At 38.7% G+C, this 18,736-nt stretch overlaps 1 protein-coding gene across 1 annotated transcript; it reads right to left on the minus strand.

The window, feature by feature from the left end:
* Positions 1-1,824: 1,824 nt before the first annotated feature.
* On the minus strand, positions 1,825-12,362 carry LOC129688113 (dynactin-associated protein-like). Its single transcript, XM_055622852.1, is given in 3 exon segments — positions 1,825-2,355; positions 8,075-8,239; positions 12,306-12,362. Coding segments are annotated over 3 exon segments (753 nt in total).
* Positions 12,363-18,736: the final 6,374 nt, after the last annotated feature.

An 18,736-nucleotide genomic window follows, 5' to 3' on the forward strand; every position in this document is an offset into this window, starting at 1 on the left:
ACAAAGCATCTATGCATAATGGATGGATGATGGATGGATGGGTGGGTGGATGGATGGATGGAAGAAGAAATTGTGAAATCTGTACATAGTGAATATATTTAACCATATAGATAATGAAATTCTGTCCTGTGAAGCACCATGTTTGGAACTGGAAATTGTTAAATCATGTGAAAGAAGTCAAGCATAGAAAAAGAGAAATCCCATGCTCTCACACATAGGCTCTAAAAACTTGATTACTAAATATAGGAGGAAGAATCATTGTTCCCAGAGCTGGAGAAAAGATGAAATAGATTGAAGACAGAGTGGTATACACTGATTGTTTTCTAATTATTCAGAATAATTAATTGTATATTTCAAAATAGCAAATAGAGAGGATTTGAATATTTCCCAACACAAAGAACTGATGAATGGCATATTTTACTCATATATTCCTTGAACGATCATTCTCCTCCATACAGGTGTACAGTATAGCTTGTCAGTAACTTTCTTAAGCAAATGTAAAAATACAACTACTTTGGAATAATTTCAATGGTGATAAAAATTACTAAATATTCTTAATTAAATGTTATAAAGCCTAGAAACTACTATCTAGTTATCTAGTTCAGCACTTTACTGAAACAGAAAAGTTAATGGAGAAAATGATGAATCACAGATTTATCCTAGGGTAAAAGAATAATGTGAAAAATAGAAATTGAACCAAAGACCCAAAATGCTTTCACAATAATGTCTGTATACCATAGTTGTTTAATAATTACTTTTGTCTTCTCCATATCAATATTTTTTTCAAAGATCAACAGTTTATGATGCAAGTCTTCAGGCTATACAATCAGAGATTATGATGTCTAAATTTATGAAAATTTTATTAGAAAATATTTGCAACAGAGAATTTCAACATAGGGAAAACAATTATTTAAATTTTTACATTTTTATAAATAAACTTGTTTAAATCTCCATTGTATAAAATGTACATTTCATGCATGCAATTTATATATGAAGAGAAATGTGGTGTTATGAGCTAAAGCAAAACATCCTAAGATCTAAGTACCTAACTTTGCTAGATTTTAGTCGGAACTTAATGACCTCCTACCTAAATGAATCAGTTGGATCACTTTCCTATATGAAATTATTCTACAGAATTAAGTTTAGATTCTTATAACTTAAAAGCTCAGTCATATTAAAATTGTTTATACTTTCAGAAATTCTATGTTCTTTTGTGAAAATTGGGATGATTGTTGCATTAATAGGAGTCCAAATTACTCTTCTTTAATTTGCATCCTTGTTGTGGGCATGCTTCAGAAATGTCAGTGATACATATTCAGTTCAGCTGGGATGGAAGAAGTAGCTGCAATTTATGTTTGGAGAAAACTCAGTGTGGAAGTAACTGCCAGATGATTGATAGTAACGGTAACTAAAAGTGTACTTGATGTACAGGAATTATTTTGATGATTGACAGTAATTCTGTTAAGTTTAAAGTGTTTGTGGCAGGTTCCCATAAACAAATGAAGATTATAAGTTACTGAAGGAGAATAAAGAGAACTTTTATTTTAGGCAAAGCGGAAATTACACATGTAGGTTAAATGGAAGTAGCATTGGTTGTCAAATCGGTTGAACAAAGGTTCCATTAAAATGACGGGGGAAATCATGACTGTTTTGTCCGCCAGCTATGTTTCAGTTGTAGTGGCATCTGGCGCTATTGAAGCTTCTGCTGTTGGAGGGTTTATTAAGATAGTGGCATCTTGATTCAAGCAGCTGTTGCAATTGTGACTAAGGAGATCCAGATGGAGATCCAATTACAGCAAAGGTCATGACCGGTTCATTGCTAGGTTATTCAGGGACCGAAGTTTCGGCAGCACTGGCGGCGGGTGTGGTTCCACTTGATGCCGCTGCTGACGTGGTTGCAGGCTGAGTTGAACTTACGTTTGCGGCAGAGGTTGTGGGCTGGGTTGAGGCGGTGATGCTTGTCAGCACAGATGAAGTCGCGGTGGTGGCTGTTGTGGTCACAGGTTGAGTTGAAGTCATGGCCATGGTTGTTGTGGCGCTAGTTGCAGTGGGTGTTGGCTGGGTTGAAGCAGATGTCCTTGCTGGCTCAGTAGAAGTCACGGTGGCTGCTGTGGCTACAGTTTCAGAGGATGTTGAGGTGGCTGTAGACCCTGTGGTTTGAGACGTAATAGAGGTTGTTCTAGGTGCAAGTGTAGAGGCTTCAGTGTTTGAGGAGACCTGGATGACAATGGGGGAATTGTTTCTATTCACCAGGCTTAGTATGAGAACTCCAATCGCTGTTGTTATTACAGAGGCTAAGAGTGAAGCCAGGAAGGCTTTCCATAGTGACCCATCACCACAGCCATTTCCAGCCACCTATGTAAACAAGTGTAGGGATAAAGGTGGATCAGAAATTGAGGGAATAGCAAACCAATCATTGGCTCAACTTGATACGAACCCCATAAGAGAAAGCCAACCCCTGACACTATTGATGATACTCTACTTGCAGACAGGAGCCTAGCTTAACTGTCTTCTGAGAGGCTTCATCCAACAGCTGATGCAAACAGATGCATAGACCCACAGCCGAACAACAGACCTAGCTTGGGAAGTTTTGTAGAAGACTGGAAGGAAGGAGTGAGGAATCCAGACTGGTTAATGACAGCACAAGAAGACCTACAGAGTCAAGTAACCTGGGCCCATGGGGGCTCACAGAGACTGAACCACCAACCAAAGAGCAAGCATGGGCTGGACCTAGACCCCCACATATATGTAGCAAATGTGCAACTTGGTCATCTTGTGGGTCCCCTAACAATGGGAATAAGGGGTTTCTCTGTCTCTGTTGCCTGCCTCTGGATCCCTTTCCCATAACTGGGCTGCCTTGTCTGGGAAGGATGCCCTTAGTCTTGCTGGACTTTACGTGCCCCTGAGGGTTGGTACCACTTGGGGACTGCCCCTTTTCAGAGAAGAAGGGGGTGGGAAGGGAGAGAGGGTGTGAGGGTGGGACTGGGAGGAGAAGAGGGAGGGATTAGGATCAGTCTCTAAAGCGATTAGATAGATAGATAGATAGATAGATAGATAGATAGATAGATAGATAGATAGATACATAGACACATAGATACATAGAAAAATAGATAAACAAATGGGGAAGTAATGAAGGAAAATGCTTGTGATTTATCTCCTCTTTTGTATTTCTTATAATTTACTGCATTAAAAATTTTTGAATCACTAAGTATCTGAACTTTAGACGTAAAAATACTGGTGATATTCAGGTTGGAAGTAATTTCACCCTTTTCCTAATGTTAGAAAAAGGCAAACCTCTTAGTATCTCTTTATTTTCTTTCAATTTTTAAGAAACAGACTATATATTTGTGGCAGCTTTAGATCAACAACAAAATGGATGGGAAGATACACTCTGCATACATTTTGCACGCAAATGAGCCCAGATTCCCCAATTATCCGCTTCTTCTATCATAGTAGGCTTTGTTACAACTAATGAATATGTATTGATGTGTATTTAGCACCCAAAGTCAACACTTTACTTGAAGGTTCAGAGCGGAAGTTTTCTAATGTTTGAATTTTTAAAAGTTTATGTGTGTACAAACATATATACATAGGCATATATACAAATGTCGCTGTGTGTGTGTGTGTGTGTGTGTGTGTGTGTGTGTGTGTGTGTGTAGGAGAGTGAGGGATATAACACCATAATATCGTAAAGAGTAGCTTCACTATCCTAAAATTTTGTGCTCTAGTTGTTTCTTCTTCCCTCCATTATATACTTTTTTAAGTGAACAAAAAATACATTAAATGAGAAATTTCCCCAAACTGTCTTCCAGAGTTCTGTTCTCTGATCACTGTGTTTTTCCAGCCAGCTATGTACTTCCAGAACAACTTTGAGCTAGACTACCACTTCTCCTTCCTTAGCCCACATCTCACTTAGATCCCCCCTTATCCACCTTTTGCTACATTACTTCAAAAAGAGTATCTTGCACTTTGCTCTTCTCGTAACCCCTAGTGACAAACCAATGACTGCTTTCTCTGGGCTGTGTGTGGAGAAGCTCTGTTAGTGGGAAAGCCAAGCACCTGGAAAGAGAAGCCTCTTCCAGCCAGTAACCTCTGCCCATCAGTCCTCATGCATGCACCATCCCTTTTCCTTCCCATTCAATGACGTTAATTTTTTTCCTGCTGCATTGGAAAACTTAAAAACACCAAAGGAAAGCTCTGCAAACGTCCCCTGATGAAGGTCTACAAAGCTCCAACTCCCCATTATTCTTGGCTGTTGGCATGAGAACATCTCTGCCCCTGAGAGTGCCGACCTATGCTTTGTATGCCATGCTCTCTAGCCTTTCCAGCAGCTTTCTGTATTGGTTACCCTCTCTGTCTTACAGATGGAATACTTATGACTTTCCTCACTTACTAATGTCCCAATCTTCCCATTTTACACATACATAAATCCTCCTTGATGCCAAAATTCTCCAAGCCATTTCTCCCTTTCTCTGAAAATTTCCTTGTATCTGTCTACATGCAATGTCTTCATCTGCACTTCCTTCAACACAATGTAAAATGGCATCAGTTCCCAGCATGCCACTAAAGATGTCATCAGTGACAGTCACACACTGAGATCCTAGTGGCATGTTCAAGCCCTCTTCTGATTTAAGCCTTTGGCAAAAATTGCCACTGGAGACCATTTCTTCTTTTTTGGAATCATCTATTTCTTTTGCTTCTGTGATATTCCAGTCTCTTTGATTTCTTCCTAATTCCCCAGAATCTTCGCAATTTCTTTTGAAGGCTCATTATTTATGCTCAGCCTTTATTGCTAATGCTCGCATGATTTATCTCTTTCGGTCTTGCTTTGGAGTCAGCAACTTTTTCCCATGTGTGTTTTTTATTTCTCTCACAATCATTGCAATCTGCCCCTGGTGTGACAGCAGTTACTCTGTGTGCAGTATGAAATGAAGGAGGCTATACTTCACCAAATCTTTTATTTCCAAGCCAAGTGGTGGGCAATAAAGGCCAACCTTGCATCCTTCAATCATTATTCTCATGGTTTACCACCCAGATCCGGATGACTCTAAAGGTGATCTCCAGTCCAGGCCTATCCTCCAACCTTCAGAGAAAAACAGATATCACTCCTCTGCTGTCTCATATATGCCTCCAGTTCACACATAATAAAATATTTCCTGACTAGCTTCTCCATGTCAACAAGAGTCGCTCTTACCAGATATCTATTCAGGACCACTAGGTAGAATGAGGGGTTTATCCCTGAAGTGTACCAACATATTGATAAGCCCTCCTCACTCTACTCTATCTCAGCATTTCATACTTTTCTATCACATTTCTATCTCTGCTGACCTCCCTTAGTCCTAACTTCCTTCCTCTTTGCCTTGAGCTTGAGCAATGGCCTTGGATGACTTGAGCCTCTGCTTTGTTTCATCAATGAACTTGTACCAAGCCTAATTGTAAATTAGGACATTGGCATAGGCAAGTTTATCAGATGAGAATGTCATGTTTCTCCTTCAGGTATCATTAAGAACACCTTTTCAGAGGCCAGCAGGGTGTCAAAGCTGATGCTGAGACTCATAGCCAAACCTTGGGCAGAGTGTAGGGAATCTTATGAAAGAAGGGGGAGAGAGAAAGACCTGGACGGGACAGGAATTCCACAAGGAGAGCAACGGAACCAAAATATCTGGCCCGAAGGGTCTTTTCTGAGACTGCTACTCCAACCAAGGACCATTCACGGAGATAACTTAGAATCCCTTCACAGTACCTTATATGGTTTGGGGAGTTTCTTCAAACCCCCTTCTAAAATATATATATATTCCCTGCTGAGTACAGTTATTTCTGGATATATATTTATGATAGGTGTATAAATATATAAGTATATGAGAGGAAGTGGGGTGTGTGTGTGTGTGTGTGTGTGTGTGTGTGTGTGTGCACGCGCGCACATGCACATGAAAAGGAGCTGGAGTGAGAGAAGGAGGTGTGGAATGATACAAATACAGTATTCATATATGAAATTCTCATAAAAACATTAGAAAGAGATTTTCATAGTGATGGACACTAGTAACGTAAGCCAGACGCCTGCTCATTTACTCTCTGTCTTTATCATAAACTTAATCGCATGCCTATATTGTTTGTAAGGACAAACATGAACTATAAAGTTTGACCTCCTATTCTGGAATCTGCATTAGGTTAGCCACATTGCTGGACTCCTTTCAGTCTCTGTTTTTTTCCATCCATGAACTATGATGTAAATGACTTTTAGCTGATAGGATTAATACAAGGGAGCTATGTCCTTGATTCTAAAGTGTTTTTTTAAAATATTTGTTATTAATACTTTCATATAAGCCATATTGCATAGTATGAAATAAAACCCTTTTTTTATTAGAGAGATTTCTTTACATTTTAGGATGCTTAAATCTTTATACTCCCCCAACTTTCTCTAATCTTCAAGTCTCCTTGTCTTGAAATATCTGACTAAAAATATCTTGAATGGATTAGAAATAATGGGTAAAATTACAAGTTCTTAAAGCGTATAATATAGCATTATGAATATGAGTCTGGAGTTCAGAGTTATTTCTTATCACCTGGATCAGAACGAGACCCATAAGGAATAGAATCCAAAACTTGCGTTTCCAGAGAGATGGGGAAAAGATTCAATTCAAGATGTAAATTGTGATGTTTTCTAAAAAAAAAAAAAAAAGGAGGTATCAGCAAAATGCTTGGAGCAAGACAAGAGCTATCACAGGGCAACCAAAAGCCCCTTCACCCTGAGAAAAGCAACAGGACTGAAGCTTTAAGGTCCTGAGAGCAGAAGTGACGGAGAAGCTCTGCATCTTGCAGGGCTCCGGAGCACGCCCTTACACAAATTTACAAAGACTCCTTCAGTGAAATTCACCACAGGTTACCAGACAATGAAAAGGCTCTTCGTGTGTTTTGCCTGCTCCTGCAAAGATGATGACTTCCTTAAAATGTCCTCACTTTCCTTGGCCTTCAGTGGTCTTAGGGAGGCTTAGGTCACTCACTGTCCTTACTGACTGCACATCAAATTCACTTTTTTTTTTTTTTTTTTACATGAGCTCTGGTATTGAGTTTTGACTTTATTGATCTAAGCTTAATGTCCTCTATGGGTATGTCTTACATAGCCACAGCTGTGCAACAGGAATTAAAATTCTAGAAATTACTAAGAACTCTTTCAATTCTAAGATTCACATGGTGCACTTAACTAGCACAAGAAAAATATAATCTATTGAACTGTATGCTTTATTTCACACTGCCCGCGACATAACATAAATGGTTGAATGACATATTTACCCACAATCAAGAAATTAGACTCAAAGTCTATGTTCTGATCCTCTAAGAGGAGAGACTTCAGAAACTGGGGAACCTGGAGAACTGCCAAAACATATCAGTTAATTATAGTCAAGGGCTGCTTGCTCCAGGCTGAGTACTTAGGGACATAATTATGAAGTAAAAGCAAATCAGCTGATTGAACATGGAGTCAAGAACCAAACCAGAGTCTATTTCCAAAGGTAGCGGGGATGCTCAAAAGAACACTTAGGATTTTAGGTAAAACTCACTTGCACCAAGATCAGAATTCCGAGATCTGAATAGACTGAATAGACTTTCAGAGCTGCATAAGAACACATTGTAAGAAAAGCAAGCAATCGTCCATAGAGTTGGAACCATGAAAGCTAACATAAGGACAGTTTTCCTATCAAAGCCTAAATAGAAATTAAACAGTATTCTGACACATTTGTTTCTTTAGATACTCCACCACCATATATTTGGAGCAAATGTTTATACTTCATAATGTGTTTTTCTTTAATTAATGTATTTTTCTTTGTTTTTTTTTTTCATTTAGTTTTTTTTTTTTTCTATAGTGACCATTTGAGTTCAGGGCTAGAACATAAGATCTGTGGAACGAGATGATCAAATGGTATTCTTTTAGAGTATTGCTCCACAGGGACTTGTCAAGTCACAGCAAAGGTGAATGTAGACAATTTCCTAACTCTATTGCCTAGGAGAGAACAGACTCAGTGCACATCTTTGTGCAACACATCCCAAAACGGAAGCAAGTGACTACAGCAGACATTACCTGTGTGCTGCATGGCTCTGGGTATTGGCATTCGGAGTGTGCAAGGATTCCTGGGCTCACCTAGACCCCAGACAAGTTGGAGGAGACATTTGCAGTTCCATCATTTGAAGGTGGACACCAGCACGCAGGCTGCTGAGCTTCTTGGTCATTTGTACATGTGCGTGGCTACAGAGATGAAACACAAGTGAGCAAACCCCAACATCTGAAATTCTAAATTTAAACACTCCTGGAAGGAGAGGAGGTCCTCCCCTATCAGGGGACTAGGGAAAGGGCATAGGGGGAGAAGAAGGAGGTCAGTGGGACTGGGAGGAGACAAGGGAGAGGGCTGCAGCGGGGATACAAAGTAAATTATAATAAATAAATACATAAAATTAAGTTTAAAACAAATGATGTGTGAACTCTGAGACTAAACAACCTGGGTAGGCAATCACTGACTACGTCTAAACTGTTTTGGAGGATTGTGTATCATCCCACCTCCCTCATCATAGTACGCAAACATTAAATATGTTCATGTTGCAAACTGCTGTGTCAGGCAGAACATCTATGCTCTTTCGTAGCTGACCAGCTATGGCCTGCACAGGTCCTTTTGAAATAAGAATACTGAAGCCAAGGAACTGAGTGATTTGTTATAATTACATAATAGCAACCACTTGAACCCAGAACTTACATTGTTAAAGGAACTGTCCCTCCCACTGTAACAGACTATTAACAGTCTATCATTGTGATATGCTAATACATTATATATGGTGTCATTACTCTTTAATCATGAAAAATTTTCAGAGTAACTCCTTCACACAATTCATACCAAATTATGTCTGGTGAAATTGTAACTCCATGTCAGGACCAAACAGTTTGTTTATGATATGTATTTTCTCTGTGCCCCTTAGATATGTAAAGGAAAAAAATCTTTACAACAGAATTTTCATTCTCAAGAAATGTATTTGCTAACAGGGAGACAAAGAGGATTTGAAGATAATTAACAGTTACTATAATTGTAAAATGTTGGAAAGAAGGGACAGGTGAGAATTTAAGATGAATGAGTTTGTGGGAAAAGCCTGAGGGCAGTGCATTTACTTAAAATGTGGAATGAAGAGGGAGAGAAGAAGGCAAAGTGAAAGTGAGAATACAGTAGGTCCATGGGTGTTGGGCAAAAGTTTTGGTTGCATCTCAAAAACACAGTAGAAACTATAATCGTAGAATTTGAGAAGCTGAGCCTGGAGGATTATAATGAATCTGAAAGCAGCCCGAGCTAAAGAATAAGACTTTATATATAAATATAGTATATATATATCCTACAAGAGGACATAAGTCTAAATCCCAAGCATCCACAGAAAAGGTTGGACATGGTCATTTTGGGATGCAGAGAAGAGCTCATTGGCTAGCCAGTCTCACCAAACTAGTGAGCTTCCCAATGGGTGAAGAACCTGTCTCAAGATAATTAATTGGAGAGAAATAGAGGAAGATGATCGATGTCCTGCTCTGGCCTCTGCATGCACACATATGGACATATGTACCGGTATACTATTGTAGGCTCCATATAACACACACACACAAATACAGAAATTCATAATATGAGTCATCTGAGACTCTTCATCTCATAGGAAACTGTATTTACTTTCTCACTAGTAATCAAAGGTATTGTTGCCTGAATTCACTCTACTTCAATAATCACCAGCCATAAGTTTATTAGGGTGATTGAATGAAACAATAAAAAGCAATGAATGAATTGAATGTCTAGCATTCAAATTTAAGTTATAGCACTTAAATTTGCTCAGTGTCACCTGCCATTATTGTGGCATTAATGACCTTATTACTACAGATAACACTAGTAATTGTTTTATATTACATTGACTTAATCGTCTATTACTAAATTCATGCTCAACAAACTTAAAAGCTCCATTAAAACTTTCAAACTACAAACAAATGAATAAAAACTTTCAGATTAGATATTATACAGCTGTTTACCCTTTAAAAACTATTACTAAAAGTACAAGAAGTAGAATTTTCACTAAATATTGATAAAATAGAATAGTCCTTGTACAAAAACTAAGAAAGCCATGAGTTTTTCTGTAAATATCAAAATCAAAGAACTAGAGACAACAGCTTTGTGTTTAATGATGAAAATCAAAGAAAATCCCACTCGCTATTCAGTAGGGTACATTTGAGGAGGGCGTGTATTTGACCAAACTCACCTGATTCTGTTGCATTGGTTTCATTCACTCTGGCCATGGCTGACAAACTCGAACAATTTAAAACACATTGTAGGCAAAGTGAAATTGATTCAATGGGCTCTTTTCTTTCTCAGAATTTTCTGGCCCTTTCAAAGAAGGTGATGAATGAGTCCACACTACAGCGATCCGCCTCTAACCTGGACTCAACTTTGTGGAAACATTGCTGCCAGGGTGGCTGTTTTACTGAGTTAAGTTGCTCTGGCCTTAGTATGGGTGATACCTACAAAATTGGAATTGCTAATGAATATGGCTAATACTTAATCATATAATTCTCATTAACTAATAACAACCAGAGGCAACTGACATGCACAACCCATAAGTGTAGGCATCTCATACTGTAAGGACAGACTTAAGGCCTATACTCCCAATTGAAAATAACATAGCAAGATTTACCTTCTTTATTTTTTTTTTTAATCTGGAAGCAACTTTTAAGTTATAGCACTTAAATTTCACCTTAAAAGAAAAATTATTGAGGTCATTACTTAACTGATCTACAGTAAACTGAAACAGCCAGTGTCCAGATACACCTTAAAAGAAGAATGTAAAATAATATTTATAAACACCTTAAAATGTGTTCTCACCTACAGAAACCATCAAGATGACAGATGCACAGTTAGGAGCCATTGTTTTCACATCAAAACATTTGGATGTCTTGAAAAAGAAAAAAAAAATCTGTTTTGTGTGTGCATGAATTAAAAGTCTCGCAGGAGGTTTTTTGTTGTTTGTTTGCTTATTTGTTAACACTTGAACACTGACTGAAGACCAGTGCTTCTCTGATTTATCTCATAGATGTTTCATGCAGGGTGATTGCCACAGCTTCTCATGGCCATGGCAACATTTCTTCACACTCTTTTCACTTAATCTTTAGACAGGAAAATTTAACTTGTCATTTTAATTTTCAAAACATATTCTTCATTTTCTAATACCAAAATTACTTAGTTATTTGGCACATATATAAACATGCATACAAGCATTTGGGGATATCATACACTAAGGGGTAAGTTCTTGGGATAAAAAGATTTAAAGGTAGATAATGTTATTTACATGAAACAGCTATATTTAGATTTCTTTACCAATAATATGCATCATTCATATCTGGTTTTCCGGAATTCAGGGATATAAGCATCTGTTAATAAGTAAGCTCAAACTTTCTCAAATGTACCTAGTAGATAATCTTTAGTTTTCTTCATTAAACATTGAGCCGTTATATTTAATTTTTAAATTTCATACTTATAGAAATACCTTACCTAAGTTATCATGGAGGTCTTGTCATGAGTAGTCTGTTTTATAAATATTTAATGAAAATTACATATTTTTTCCACTTTTTTTATAATTAATTTTTATTTTATGTGCATTAGTGTGAAGGTGTCAGATTCCTTGGAATTGGTGTTACAGACAGTTGTAAGCTGCCATGTGGGTGCTGGGAATTGAACCTGGGTCCTTTGGAAGAGCAGACAGCACTCTTAACCATTGAGCCATCTCTCCAGCCCCTTTTTCCACTTTTTGTAACAGTTCCTAGTGGCTCAATGACTACGTACAATTTTTCTCTGAAAGGTTTATGTGGTTGATTGTTTGCAGTTTGAGAGACTTACAGACCAAACATAAACCTCAAAGGATCACATTGCAAAAGTATGTTTACAAATGACACCATTGAGGCTTTCTGTTCAGATGATAGTGAGCATTTTTATTTATAATATGTTATTATTATATATTATAATAATTTCTAAACAATAACTTTTATTTTATTATTTATGTATGGTAATAAGGCATCAAGACATTCTTACCACTTTATAACTACAAATACTTAAAATAATGCCTGATACGAACTTTTAAAATATACATCACTGAAGAAGGAGGGGGCAGGATGATTTCATTTTGGAGAGAGCTACAGAGATAAGATTTTGACTAAGTAATAAATAGCAAAGAGATGCCAGGCTAGCAACACTAAAACCGCGAGATTTTAGTGTAGGCAAATATCAAAACGGACAGGCAATACTCACCAGCTGTTTCCCAGAGAGTTCCACGTTCACTACGTATTTTCCATGCTTTCTATCCATTCTTGAGCTGGCAATACCGCAAGTTTAACGCCAAGAATGCTCTCCACAGTCCGTTGCCCTTTATATCTGCAGCCACAAGAAACAATTAAAGCACAGTGTGGAAATCACGATGATGCATCCACGCAGGTGAGATTAAAGTAAATAATTTATTCACTAGGACGGGATCCACCTCAGAGGAGGAAATGAAGTGTTAATCACAGACAGACAATCAGTGCTGTTGTGCTCCCAACGCTCATGACAGAAAATCTTTTAGTGTTTCACATAATTTTTGACCTTCTCTCTTACAGGCTTGCCTTCTGTTTCAGGACCAGCGCAGACCCAAGACAAACTTAGGATGTGGACGTTGCCATCGCTCTGTCTGTTTTGAAACACAGACTCCTCTGGGTCACTATTAGCATCACCGTGTACGTATGGGGAATAGGTAGCGTTTCAGTACCTCCATTTATGTCTGGGTATCCGTCAGTCAGTTACTACGCCGACTGACACACCAAGATTTATTAGCAGCGGGTCCCTGTGCCGTAATGCCGAATGAATGGTGAAACCTTACAATGCCTTAGAGAGATTTGCTGCTGCTGTTGCTAGAAGTTCTAGCTTGGGTCGTGCAAGGTAGCCAGCAGATAAAGGTGCTCGCCGCAAAAGCCCGAGGGCCCGAGATCAATCCTTGGCACAAAGGTAAGGAGGAAAGAGAAAACAAAGCTCGTAGTTGTATGTTAGACTCCGCGTGTGCCTCCCTTGTTTTTTTAAGTTTGACACGTATTTACCATTAGGGTTTGTTTGTTATACAATACAGAAAAATAACATGAAGTTGTATGTGTATGTGAAGGCATCCAGGCAGACCTGAGGGATGGTAAAAAAAAAAAAAAAAATTACAAAAATACACTGTACTCACCATTTTAAGCTTAGTAGTTCTAACTAGAATCAACTGCAGCAGAGAACCATTGCTCCCACTTCTGGATCATACAGGCAAGGAAGGCTCTGTGGAAACAGAGAAAAGAAACGGTCGAAGTGAATTGTTCCTTCAAAAATGCAGTGTAGCGTGATGTCTCCCAAGAAGGCACATCTGAAGCCTGTGAACCATTAACAGTCTGAGTATATCAAACATGGCGTGAAACGTTAAATAGATGAAATCCTGTTGAAGCGTATCTAATATGGCATTGCCTAAGAAATGGAAACAGCACTTTCCCTTCAGGCTGCCTATATGCATGACACATTGCTAGTGATCCATAAGAGTTCTCTTCCACCTCATGGAACACTCGGGCATGTTTTTAGATGAACATATTGTCCACCAAGGAAAACACCTCACTGGCCTATGCCTCATGCCACCAGCTCTGGACATGAACTTAAATGCTACCTGGACCATGTGAGAAGGTAATGGGCAACTTAGAATATCCTCTTAAGAACAAAGGAGTCAGTGCTTCTTTTTTCTCTTTCTCTTTCTGAATTTAGATGAGTGGCTAAGCCATCTAGTGACAGAGAAAATAGCATATTCTGTGATATCAGCACATACAGCTGGAGAAAGCTGACCTCAAAAGCTAGAGAACTATCGCAGTGCCCTAGACTTCTGTAGCAGACGAATCATGTCCTTGCAGACATACTGTCTTCTTATGCCACAGAGATAGCATCATAATTCGGCGCTGGAGCATCATAGCTGCACCATAGAAAGAATTGCACAAGCACTTGTGCGCATTATGCCTTATTTCAATAGCCGACAGACGAACAAAACGTTTCTGATAGTTGTACAATAACTAGAATGTTCTCCTTTCAGAATGCCTAATTGAATGAGCGGCAGATTCAGTTACAAAGTGTTGTAGTATTTATGCTCTCCTAAGATCTGTACAATCACCAATTTTCCTAAGAGCATTTCTTACGCAGGTATTATTACTCTATTCTACAACAAGCAAAACGTCCCCAGCTTAGCTGGATGTGCAAAGAATGCAGGAGAGCACATTATGGACACCTTCCGCATTCCACCTAGAAAATCCTGGCAGTTGTGCATCCAGCTCTCTGCATATACTTTTAGCCAAAAGAATTCAGAAACAGTGGCTAGTTATAAAGTAGTGAATAAGTGTGTATTTGACTGTTGATCCAACAAACCTGGTCTCTTTCAAAGCCATTAATCACTGCTATGTCAAATCAATCGTTTTTAACCTTCCCCTCAAAAACAAAACAAAACAAAACAAAAAAAAAAAAAAACAAAAAAAAAAACTTTTGAATAAAATTTCACAACAGTCTGTGTTTCATTGATTGGCTGTACCAAGATGATGGCTTTGTTTCTCTGTATATTTTTTTTTAATAATTTTAGGGAAAAGGTGTGTTTTAGTTTGTCTTCTGTGTTATTTGTTTGATGCTATGACAGATAAACTAGATAAAAAGGTTAAAAATCTAATTCAATTAATGAAAATCATACATCTCAAATACAAAATATTTCCTGGGCCTTAAGGGAAGGGGCTGTGCTATAGATATATCAATTATCTTTCAGTTAATTTAAAGGTCTAAAAATCATTACATGAAAAGGTGGAAGATGCAAAGAATCCTCCTCTGAGAACGTCTCCTATCTGGAGGCCTGGGGAGATGGCTTATTTGGTAAAAGTGCTTACCATTCAAGCATGAGGATCTGAATTTGACTCCCCACAACTCGTGAGTAAAATAAAATGCCAGGCAGAGCAGTGTGCACCTGTAAACCTAACTCTGGGAAGACAAAGACAAGAGAACCCTTGAGGTATTTGGCCACAAAAATTAAAAGGCTCTATTCATCACAACACCCTATCTCAATTGAAGAAGATACCTGATGTTGACCTCTGACCTTTATGTACAACACACATGAACACTCACACATACACTCACATATGCATGCACACATACAAATGCATGCAGAAATACATATATGCCCTTACCTTAGAGTTGGTATTGGTTTGTTGAAGTGCATTACATAAGATCATTAACCGTTAAAACAAGAAATAAGAAATTGAGGGTGCTGGGTTTGGTTTGGTTTGATTTGGTTTGGAGTTTGTTCTGAATAGTATTAGAGTGTGTCTCACACAGGCCTCCATTTCACAATCCTCTCTCTCTCTCTCTCTCTCTCTCTCTCTCTGTCTCTGAGGCTTGGGATTACAGGCATGTACCACCACACTTGGCTAAAAGGTGGTTTATTGTTTTATCCAATTTAATTTCCAATACTACAATAAAAATATTTTCAACAGATTGAACTAAATGAAGCATTAGGTAGATAGCATGGTGTAATAATTATTAATATTATCAAAAATAAATATGAGCAGCTTCACAAGCATGTTAGGGAGATGGGGGAGGGCTGGCTAATAATACTGTGCTTACCCTATAAGCATGAAGACCCAAATTCTGATCTCTAAAGCCGTAAGAAATCGAATGTGGTGGTAAGTATTTGTAATCCCAGCACCAAGGGGAAAGGCCAGAAAAAAGGAGCCATGGAGTTTACTGGTTACCCAGTCTAAGCTGCACCAATAAGACCCAGGTTCAACGGCAGGCCTTGTCTCTAAAAGTAAGATGGAGAGTGACTGAGGAAGGCTCAGATGCTAACCTTTGACCTCCATACAAATACATGTGCATGAGCATATCCACCTGCACAGACATGTGCCACACCCACACACGGTGCTGTAGCCACCAATCCAATGATGACTTAAGGTCATTCTGCAATTACTGTACACTTTTGTCGACAATAACGGGGTGGGGTAATAGTGTGCTTTAAGCTAGGAACTTTATCATATGTGAAGTATACATCAGTGTCATTTGTATGTATGTAATGAAGGAAATTGGAAGAGTGGATTGAAACGTATTTAGAAGTCAACCAAAGGAAGACTGAACACAACATTGTTAAAAAAAAAAAAAAAACTAAAAACGCTAGTAACTTATTGCAGAATGTCTTGGGGGAAATGGTGTGTTGACAGAATCAGGAAGCAAGACAGGAATTGTGTTGATGGCTGAAAACACACATAGCTATGTGTCCACTTAATACATAACAGCTCTGCCTAACAGCTTTTGCTATGAAGGTCAGGCTTCCCACCTGAGCAAGGCCTGCCTGCAGCCTCAGGCTAAATCTAGATAGGTGATTAGCACCAGAGTACTGCCAGTGAGAAGGCCATATTCCCAGTGAAGTTGGCAATCACACAGCTCCAGGAATCCTGCAGTCTCATACTCCATTGAAGTTGGCTCTGATGCTGTAGGGCTATGAATCCTAGAAATGAGGTTTGTGGAGAAGACCCAGTTTCTAGGAATAAGGTCTAGGAAAAACAATGCAAGCCTACAATCCAAACTGGGAAGTAAAGGGAAATCAACCAGAGACTTACTTTGACCCAAAAGGGATCCTCAAGTTATTTGAGGCTACAATCTAACTTGTAGAGAAGGACTGTAAGAGTGGAATCTGGGATCCTTTAGGAGTTGGGGTGATCCTGCAACTTACTGCAAAGATAATAAGTGCTCTAGACTCAGCAGTGGCATATCAAAGGCCTACCTGAGGCTGCATCAAGGAAGGTTCCTAGTAGACATGCCATTTTTGCGGTGTACATTGCAGTGGTCATAGTTTGAGGTCTGCTTACTTGCTCTCCTGTTGGCATAATGTTATTATGCACTGTGTGTAGTTTACCCTTGTACTATTCAAATGCCGATTTCTCTATCGCACTATCTGGTTTCAATCCACACGTGAATCTCCTCTATCAGGTTTGTATAAACATTACTCCTCATTCACTATCTTCCTTGCCAATAAACGCTGACCAGCCAGTACTGAGCAATACAGAGAATTCCATCCTTGCAATCCATCTGATTCCAGTGACAGGACAAGAAGGAGAGAGGAAATGAAAGATTGAGGCACTAAGCGAGGTTCAGGAGCATCAGGAGAAAAGAACTGGAGCAGAAAAAGAACAAAAATATGTAAGTATTATGGGGGTATTGGCTGGGAGGAAGCTATCCCACCTTGGATGTATAGGTTAGAGTGATAATTGCTCAGTATTGTGCTCAAGGCTAGTTTAATAAATCATAGTCTTTCTGTGTCGTTATTTGGGGAAGTGGCTGGTTAAAAGTAACTGCAACCATACTAATTTTATGCATTTATATTCATATTAATATTTTAGTATATTTATTTATTACAGTTTATTCATTTTGTATGTTAATAATCATTTTATACTCTCTGAATGTGGTTAAAGGTGACAGAGTATAGTATAAAGCACTTCTGTCCAATACCAGAAGGTAAGGGGTGGGAGAACTGAAATGAGTTTTTTCTCCAACATGGATGCTTAAGTCTAAGGCTGAGGCACAATGTGGCGAAGATAGTGGGAAGATGAGAGGTTTGGTGTATACAACCATGAGGACCTGAGAGCATCCAGGTGAGGTCCAAGACTGGAGCAGAAAAGAAAATTTTGGAGTACTACTGGTTTTTGTTTGTTTGTTTGTTGTTTTTCTGAGACAGGGCTCCTCTATGTATCACTGGCTGTTCTGGAATTTGCTCTGTAGACCAGGCTGGCCTTGAACTCACGGAAATATGCCTTCCTCTCCTCCCAAAGTGCTGGGATTAAAGGTGAGTACCACCACCACCTAGCTTGGAGTACTTTTTAAAGTAGGAAGAAAGCAAAAAATAAGAATAATAACCTCTGGGTGATGTAGTGGATTTCATCCACGAGGAACATAAACCCAATTGTCATTTATAACACTGTATAAAACATAATTCTATTTACATTGATGATCTAAACATTAATAACAAGACAACCATGCTCCTTCAAAGTGACCTGGCAAACAAATTTCATGACTTAGAGTCACAAATACTAGGCATACCTAGTACGCAGAGGCAAAGAAGATATTTGCGATTCATAAGGTTGACTAAAAACATGTGATTAGGAATAGACCTACAAATCAGTAAGAGAACTCAAGCAGTCATCAAAAATATTGACATAAGCCCTTCAAAACAAAGGATAACCAAATATACAGCAGACAATTCAAAAAGGTTCCCTCTGATGATCATCAGGAAGATGAGACTGAGTCCATCATGAGATTAAGCTGTGCTGGCAATGCCTTCAATTCAAACCCCCAAATGCAACAAGAGAAGTTACTGGCCATCCACCAGTAAGACCAACATCAAAACTTCTGCCAGAATTCTTGGTGAAAATATACAGCAATCAGACTTTTTATATAATGCTGCTGGTGAGCATGTGGAGAGTCGGCCATTCTCTAGCGGAAGTGTTTGGGAATATCTCCTGGCTTTGAGCATTCCCTTCCCATAACCCAGAAATCATCTTCTAGGGAAAGCCCAAGTTATAATACACACACCAAAAGATAAGAAAAGTATTCTTGCTCAAGGGAACGACCGCAGTTCCCTAAATTGAGAACGCCCAAGTGTCTACCAACAACACTGT

This window comes from Psammomys obesus, unplaced genomic scaffold (genome assembly GCF_907164565.1).
Source record: "Psammomys obesus unplaced genomic scaffold, mPsaObe1.curated_primary_1811, whole genome shotgun sequence".
NCBI classification, from domain to species: Eukaryota; Metazoa; Chordata; class Mammalia; order Rodentia; family Muridae; genus Psammomys; species Psammomys obesus.